The sequence below is a fragment of the Triticum dicoccoides genome, chromosome 2B, assembly GCF_002162155.2.
Source record: "Triticum dicoccoides isolate Atlit2015 ecotype Zavitan chromosome 2B, WEW_v2.0, whole genome shotgun sequence".
Lineage (NCBI taxonomy): Eukaryota > Viridiplantae > Streptophyta > Magnoliopsida > Poales > Poaceae > Triticum > Triticum dicoccoides.
The window spans coordinates 231205901-231214464 of record NC_041383.1 but is presented as its reverse complement, the minus strand read 5'-3'; the positions used below and the strand labels follow the sequence as shown (position 1 = coordinate 231214464).

Below are 8564 nucleotides of genomic sequence, written 5' to 3'. Positions count from 1 at the left end.
AGCAATGATTTTGATCATCAACGTGCTTGCTCGTAAAAATTACAAGAAATTGGTAGCATCATGTGTTGTTTCATTAAAGGGAGGTGAAACAACAACACCAATTATTTGCACTTGGTGCTAAATGCAATGGCTTGGCAAAATAACTTACTGTGTTGATTAATGTTTGGTTTTTCTTTTTTCTTTTTCATCTGAATAGCATTGCCGTACATATCCATTTTACATAACATGTTTGAAAATTTGAAAATTTCCAAGTTACTCTATAGTGACAATGTAATTTTTTGTTAAGAGGTTCTAAGGGTTAATTCTTTTTCTGAAAGTTATCCTTTATCTAGACTAAATGGTTGTCGTCTGAGATGAAACAATGTGTTTACTGTACCAAGAAGGGGATGTATGCATTGTTCCTATATCCAAATTAGCCAAATTGTAATTTCTTATATGGAGGCTCTTTGCAATACATCTTGGGGCAACGTGCAAAATTTATGTTGGACTCATGAGTCGGTGCGGTAAAGCGTGCATGTTGCTTCTAGTTTTATTGTTAACCATGCTATGGTCCAAACTCCTTTTTATTCTGCTCATATGATATTGCTCATCTTTTGTTTTCTGTCCCGATGCCTCATGTATTTATTAAAAAATGCAGGTTATGTATTTGAAAAATGTTCAATGTGTATAAAAATGGTTCTAATGTAATAGAAAAATGTATGATACGTACGGAACTTTTTTGAAATTAGAACCTATGTTTGAAAAAAGTTTGTTTAGGATGTACCTGGAAAGTGTTAAATGTGTATAAGAAAAATGTTGCTTATGTATACAAAAAATGTACAACTTGTATGAAAAAATAGATATTAGAATATATATATATATGAAAAATTGTTAATCATGTACTTGAAAAATGTTGAACGTATATAAGTTAAATGTTTCCACTATATATATAAAACGTCCATTTTTTATTAAAAAAGACAGACAGCAAAACTTATATCTGAAAAAGGTTAATCATGTATTTTCAAAAATGTTTAATGAGTATATAAAATGTTCTTATTGTATTAAAAATATAATATGTATGAAAAAGTGGAACTCAAAAAAATTTATTGTGAATCATGTATTTTAAAAAGATAAGCCCATATAATAACAAATATGTATAATCCGTATGAAAAATAAAATAGGCATCAAAAAATATATTTGAAAAAAATATTAATATTATATTTAAAAATTATTTAACATGTACAAGAAATGTATCTAATGTATACGAAAAACTGTAGACTTGCGTTAAGAAACCTGAAGAAAACCAAAATGAAGAAAAGGAAAAAAGCTAAAAAGTGAACGAAGAAACATAGATAACCAAAGAAAAAACTAAAAAGAAAACAAATAAAACCAAAAACCACAAAAAATAGAAGAAAACCCGAAAACCCATTGCAAAACAGCCCAAAACCATACTACGGTACTGGGCCGGCGAGGGGAGCATGCATCTCACTACAGGCCAGATATAGCTCCCACCGCAATTGCTATGTATCGCCCGTACTTGATATATAATAGGGCTCGCCCACAGTCGCTACAGTACCAGACCGGTCCATTATTGCGTGTTGGCACATTTGCTTCGCCGGTCGTTTGTTTAATTTTGCCTTTTTCTGTTTTCTTCAGTTTTGTATATTTATTTTATGGTTTTTATTCGTTTTCTCCGGTTTGTTTGGAGTTTTCATTTTTCCTATGGGTTTCTTTGTTTTCTTTCATCAGTTTCCATCAATTATCTCTGGTTTTATTTTTGAAATCCCTTTTATATTTTTAACACATGTCTACATTTTTCATACGCATTGTATATTTTTTTCCTGTACGTTAGGAATATTTTTTACACATGTTTAACTTATTTCAAATACATGATTAACATTTTTCTAGTATATGTTTTTACGTCTAATTTTTTTCACACAAGTTTTATCATTTTTATTGTACAAATAATGTTTTTATAAATGTTTCATAATTTTCAAATACATTTTTTACCAAAACATGGTTTGAATTTTTTTTGAATGCAAGTTGGAAATGTTTTTTAATAATAAAAACATTTTTATGAACTATGGAAAAAGAATCTCTCAAGTTTTACGCACGGCCCATAAGAAGGCACCAAGCATTCATGATCTGCGAAATAATTGGAGTCCAGCAGGCGCTACTAGCCCACGAGAGCTCACAAACCTCTTCGGCCATTTCCCTCCTTCCCCTCCTTCCTCTCCTTATCCACAATTTCCATACCAATCCACAACTCTCCACTCGGCCTTCCCCTCGCTACCACTCCGCCTGCTGCCGCGCCATGGCGCTCCACGCCGTCTCCCCTGCGGCGGCGGCCTCCCCGCCCTGCGCCCTCTCCTCTGCCCGTCTGCCCCAGCGCCCAGGTTGCTCCTCCTTCCCCCGCGCTTTCCCGCTTCGTTGAAACCCGCGAGTGTCATCCGTATTCTGCTTTTATCATTCATGGTACGGGTTTCGGCGTAGTAAGCACTGTAGCGCCAAGACGAACCCCAGGTCAGGAATGCGGTGGAATGCAAATGCCGGTGCTTTTATCGCTTCTCCGTTCACGGCACTACCTTTGCATTTAGGTTGCTGTTTGCGTCGAGCCAGCCTATAGACAAACGAAGACTGAATCGGATTTGGAACGGCAAGCTCTATACTCCACTGTGCACTTGGATATGTAATTGAGAGTCATTTCAACGTGCATTTCACAATGCCTGTGGAAAATATGTACTAGTATTACTTTACTTGTGGTTTCAAGCTAATGTCTTCCCCAGGCTGTTGTGATACTAGTATTTCTTTGCACTTAAATAAATAAGATATCAGGAAACCATTGACAGTTGTTATCCTTCACAATTCAGGGTCATTCAGAAGTGACCGAAGCCATTTATAAATCGATGTATCTCACGAAATTCATCACTGGATGTTCATTGTTTGTCGTGGAAAACTGGTGAGATGGATGTAGTAGCTAATGTGGCTCCAAGTAACTAGTTTCTACTCCCTCCGTCCGGAATTAGTTGGCACTCAAATGGATGTATCTAGATGTATGTCAGTGCTAGATACATCTGTTTGAGCATCAACTAATTCCGGACAAAGTAGATAAGAGCAGACTGCTGTATTCACATAATTTCACCAGCAAGGAACAATGTGACAAGGCATCATCAATCATCAGAACATACTGCATTCAACATGTTGTGGTTCTTTCTCAGTACTGCTTCTACCATATTTACATATTCCTACTTGTTTACAAAGCAACCAGAGTACATATTCCTACTAGAACTCAATGTTGGGCAAGGTCTCACCAGAGAATACTGTATTTCACAGGTTGTGGTTGTCTCTCAAACCGTTCATCCCTGTTAAGTTCGTCCACAAACTTCATGAAATTTCAGTCTGGAGCAGTGGGTTTCTTTGGTGTGCCTTTGGTTCTTCAACACTCGGACAAGAGGCGAGTAGTTTTGCATTTAAATATTTCTTATACTTGATGAGCTTCAAGTTAGTCTTCGTTAACTTGTGATTATCATGTATCAGAGCAGTTTTGAGGCATGCCACTAATGAAGAAATTGAGGAAGAAAAGATGATCGTTGAAGAACAAGCTGTAAATAACAATGCAACTCTGTATTAGAAGTGTTAATATTTGCCTTGTAAAGTCTTTTACGCATGGTGCTAACTAGCTGGCACTATGTATTGTCAGAAAGAAAAGATGGAGAAGGCCATTGAAACAGTTCAATCGAACTTCAATACCGTCAGGACTGGGCGGGCAAACCCGTCTATGCTCGACAGGATTGAGGTTTGATGATTATTCCTTCTTTTTTTTATATTCTGAAAGTAACAATTGCATGATAGCACCTGTCATTCCGTGTAATGTCCTTTCTGTATCTGTATAACAATTTAATTGGTTTACTCCATAACTAGGCTACGTGTGAACCAGTAGTTATTTCAGTAGGCTAATAGTTACCATTCAATTCTGAACTGATATCAGTGGAACAATGTGTGGTCAATACAATTCATTGATTTTGTTTGGAAACAATTGAATTAGCGTATGCAATTATGGCTAAAGCACAAAGAGGTTACTGTGCAATGGTGAAGCTGCTCATATGGCGAATAATTCCTTGCAGGTTGAGTACTATGGAACTCCTGTAAACTTGAAGACTATTGCACAGATAAATACCCCAGATGCGACTTCTCTTCTTATCCAACCATATGACAAGTCTTGGTAAGCTATTTATCGTCCCCAGTTTAGGCATAGCTTGGTATTGCTTTGTACGTCCCGTGTTGTTGACATATATATACTGTGCAGCCTCAAGCTCATTGAGAAAGCTATAGTTGCTGCAAATATTGGGGTAACACCAAGCAATGATGGAGAAGTGATACGAGTCACTGTCCCACCATTGACATCTGACCGCAGAAAGGTTTGTGCATTACATTTCCAACCTCTTGTGCTTAAATTAGTAGTATTGTGCATTTAAATTCTGACTCGTTTGGTCACACTTTTAGTTTGCATGATTGTGCCTATTTCTTCTTCCTTGTGTTAAAATTCAATTGGGAAATATGACAACAACAAATCTTAATATGCACACCATTTCTCGAATCATAATAGTAAGGAGACTTTAATAATTCATATCTGAGACCTAGACACACCAGCTAAGAGAAAAGATAACTCTTGTACTAAAATATGTTTCTGAAACTTATGTGATTCCCAAGTGGCACCTTCACTGATTTGTTAGCACCATAAAATACAACATTCTTTAACTCAAAGATCAGAAATTGATTTGAACATGATGCGTAAAAAGGGCATGTTTTTTCTAGTGAACATTTTAGATGGATTATCTGGTAAGTGTTGCTTGCTGCTTAAGTGTAGTTGTTCAAGCATAGGAATTTTCTATAGCTTGATAACATGTCCAATCTATAGGTTTTGCACAGATAATAAAATTCTTATATCTTTTTTCCCAATTAATCTTCTCTTTTTTCATGGGGCAGGAAATGACAAAAAACGTAGCCAAGTTATCTGAAGAAGGCAAGGTACAACCTCACCTTGGCACACATTATACATTCTTTTCAGCAGAATATTTATAATTATATTTATACCGGGGCTTAATTTTCTGTACAACGTTTTCATGCATTTTATTTATGATTGGCCACCCTACTTGCACTATTTCAACAGTTTGAAGTACTCCCTCCGTTCCTAAATATTTGTCTTTCTAGAGATTTCAACAAGTGACTACATACGGAGTAAAATGAGTGAATCTACACCATAAAATATGTCTATATACATCCATATGTGGTAGTCCATTTGAAATCTCAAAAAAGACAAATATTTAGGAATGGAGGGAGTATATCTGAAGCCTTTATGTATTTGCGGATAAGTTATTTATCTCACCTTTACGAATTACTTCTGTTGTAATCGTGATGTACAGTAGATAAAATTTAACAACAACCACGTATGAACTGTTGATGTTTCATGAAAGTTGTTAAATCACATGCTCTTTACTGTGTCTGTTACACATAAATTGGTGTATAGAAATGTTCTTTTCCGAACTTGGTAAAAGGCATGTCGATCTCTGTTCTTTTCTGCTGTTGTTCTAACATCTGTAGATGCTCATGCTTTAGTATATACAAGATGTTGAGTTGTACGATAATTTTTATGAAATATTGTGATTTCCTTCTCCTTAGTGGATCCTAATAAGAATGGGTGATAACTATGACTTTTTTTCAGGTTGCTATCAGAAACATAAGACGAGATGCAATCAAAGCCTATGATAAGCTAGAGAAGGTTTGCTCTTCTCAGCTGGTACTAGTTCGTTGGACTACCTTTGCCCTCAGATTAATAGCTTGCGCTTGTATACATAGGAAAAGAAACTTTCTGAAGATAATGTGAAGGATTTATCAGCCGATCTACAAGTGAGGATACACACTTTCATGCCCCCCTGTACTTAGTACAGTGATGCATTGGGGACTAAGACTAACTTCTTGTACTAATTCTACAGAAAATCACAGACGAGTACATGAAAAAGGTTGAAGCCATCCAAAAGCAGAAGGAACAGGTACTTGGGTCCATAAGATGGTCCGGCTTATCGCTTCAGTGTTACTCCTGTCTTAAGATAATTGGCTAATTCGACGCAACTAGTGAAAAATGGCTTCGCTTGATGCCAAAGGAGTTACTGTATTATTGATCATCATTGCTTCTGAACCATGGAAAAATAAACAAAAACTTATGGATTTTCCCTTTTCAGGAGCTGAGCAAGGTTTAGATCCCGACCCGACTGAACAAAAACTGGTGAGTCGCATTTAGCCCTGTGAAGTACCTTGGCTGTGTTGAAGAAACTGATGTATCAGCAACCAACACATTTGTTGGGTTATCACAGAACCTTGCTCCTAAAACGGCAGTCATTTCATGAAATTAGCAGCTAACACGTGAATTGCTACAGGCTACATGTTTTCTGAAGCCCTCCTCTGGTCATCGGATGGCTGCCAGTGCGATGGGGTGCACTCGTTGGGTTGTTGGAGTCTCGCTAAGACTGATGGATGCAAAGTTGAGACAGTGTTGCTGCTCTATGGTTTCCCTTTTGTAATTAGGCCTTCGCCGTCTTCCCGTCCGACTGCCATTGTCAATATTTCCACGAATTAAATTCTGTGATGTGCACTCTAAAAGTTCTTTTCATGTTTCCTTTGCTAATTGTATACCCTGGGCCAGGCTCCACTGCAATCGGGTGCTACAAATTGGGCAAGTTCTTTTCCATGTTTCAGAGATTGAAACGAGGCTTTACTGTATCTTTGACACGATAGGCCCGGCCACCGGCTATAGCCAGTGTATCATGGGTCCCATGTGAAAATATCCACACCGATGACTGGCAGAGCGACACGTCCCTTGCCGACAACGACCAGGCTGCGATAATTACGGACGCTGGTGCCGGCCCCACGGAAGGACGGGCCGGACTCGTGTGGCAGTGGTAGGGCCACCAATCGGCGGGTGGTCCCGGCATACAGTACGTCCCATTCCTGTGTTCTCCACTAGGATTGAGTGATGGTGACTCCGGTAGGCAAAGTATTCATTGCCGGCATGGACCGGTAAGCATTTTGAATGCTGTGCTAATGCTACTGCTCGAGTAGGATAGGAGTACTTCATGTGTCCGTCAGATATCACCTCAACGATAGGAGAAGCAGCAATTAGCAAATTATTACTACCATGCAGTTCGTTTTGTCCTCATGGTTGTTTTCCTTTTTGCAAGGTTGGGAAAATGATCCCCTTCAAAAAATGGAAAAATGGTCATTCGATTAGACGGTGCTAATGTGTTGGAGTACTACTGAACATCTTTTAGTAGCAGCACTTGTGATAAGAGAAGCCGGAGGAGTGCGTGCGTTGGGCGCAATCTAGGAGACACGTCAAAATCTCAGAGGCTTCAAGATTGAAGCGGCGGAAAACGATGCTCAAAAGTGGAACCGATCACCCAGGAGGAAATGCGCAGCAAGCAACCGACGAAAACAACATATATGTAGATCAAACTTTGAGGGGACAAGAAGGAGAACCCGGCGCAAGTTGGAAAGAGGCAGATCAGATCGACCGAACCGTTCAACCGAGGCAGATGGAGAATCAAAAACAAAACCAACAAAAACGCACCGGCCAGGGCGGAAATGGAAGGTAGCAAGTCGATGGCCGGGGTGGCCGCTCTCCGCCGTCGTCATCTCGCTTCCGTCGCCGTTCTCCCAGGCAGCGGCAGCGCAGATTTCCACGCCGCCTGACGCTTGAGGCGCGGTGACGAGAGGAGAAAGAAAGCCACGCTCGTCGCCGTGGTATTCCTCTGCTCGCCTCGTCTTTTCAGAGAGCGCGGCGCGGCGCCCTCTGCCTTTGTACTGTCCCTCGGGTTGACTATACCATGCCGACTGCACATGCCAGTGCCGTGGCACATAACGTCAGCCACTGTAATCTGTGGAGTAGTACTGGTGGATATGGGGAGGGGTGAAAAAGCTAGTGGGTCCCATGCTTCCGTGGCCCAGCATCTGCTGTCTATTCAGGCGGGCCCACCCCTGAAATATTTACTCACCAAGTAGTGCAACGACAACCGGCCTATAGTGGGACCCACGGCTTGTGAAGACGTGGGACCCCCCTGGAGGAGCATAGCAGAACTATCCGGACACGGCAGCGGGTCGGGCGTGGCCCCACGTGTACGTGGACCCAGGTGGGCGCTGAAAGCAATTGGACCGTCGTGCGGGGCCCGCGGCTGTCCCTGTCGCGATGAGATCTCGGGGCTCTCGGCGTGGAGAGGCGAGGTGATCTGGACCGTGCACTCGTTCAGGCACCATCGCCGGCCACCGGAGACCGGACGATGTGGATTGGTCGATCGGGAAAAGGATATGGTAGCTGGGTACTCGTGTGTTCTGAATTTTGGTCAACAAAATAATTTTCTTTTCTTTTACCGCGGTCAATAAGATATTTTTCAACCCCCACCTAAGAAAAGTCCAACTCCACAGATAAAAGACAAGATACTTTTCAAATTGGCTAGAGATATTTTAAGATATCCGCTGCCATCCAAGCATGGAATGTGCAATGGATCTAGACTAGAGAGTAAAAAAATTCAAGT

General features: G+C 40.4%; 1 protein-coding gene across 1 annotated transcript; it reads left to right on the top strand.

The window, feature by feature from the left end:
* The first annotated feature begins 2199 nt into the window (after positions 1 to 2199).
* On the top strand, positions 2200 to 6722 carry LOC119363259 (ribosome-recycling factor, chloroplastic-like). Its single transcript, XM_037628574.1, has 12 exons — positions 2200 to 2375; positions 3313 to 3433; positions 3517 to 3583; positions 3680 to 3775; positions 4104 to 4201; positions 4286 to 4397; positions 4966 to 5007; positions 5702 to 5758; positions 5836 to 5886; positions 5973 to 6029; positions 6219 to 6262; positions 6414 to 6722. Exons 1-11 carry the CDS (start codon positions 2294 to 2296, stop codon positions 6234 to 6236), a joined length of 801 nt encoding a protein of 266 aa, XP_037484471.1. The 5' UTR covers positions 2200 to 2293; the 3' UTR covers positions 6237 to 6262; positions 6414 to 6722.
* The last annotated feature ends 1842 nt before the right edge of the window (positions 6723 to 8564 follow it).

Bases quoted from the DNA above. Each gene is read 5' to 3' on its own strand.
- LOC119363259 (XM_037628574.1), top strand. From the start codon at position 2,294: ATGGCGCTCCACGCCGTCTCCCCTGCGGCGGCGGCCTCCCCGCCCTGC. The intron at 4,202-4,285 runs GTAAGCTATTTA...TATACTGTGCAG, and splicing joins CAACCATATGACAAGTCTTG to CCTCAAGCTCATTGAGAAAG. The intron at 4,398-4,965 runs GTTTGTGCATTA...TTCATGGGGCAG, and splicing joins TGACATCTGACCGCAGAAAG to GAAATGACAAAAAACGTAGC.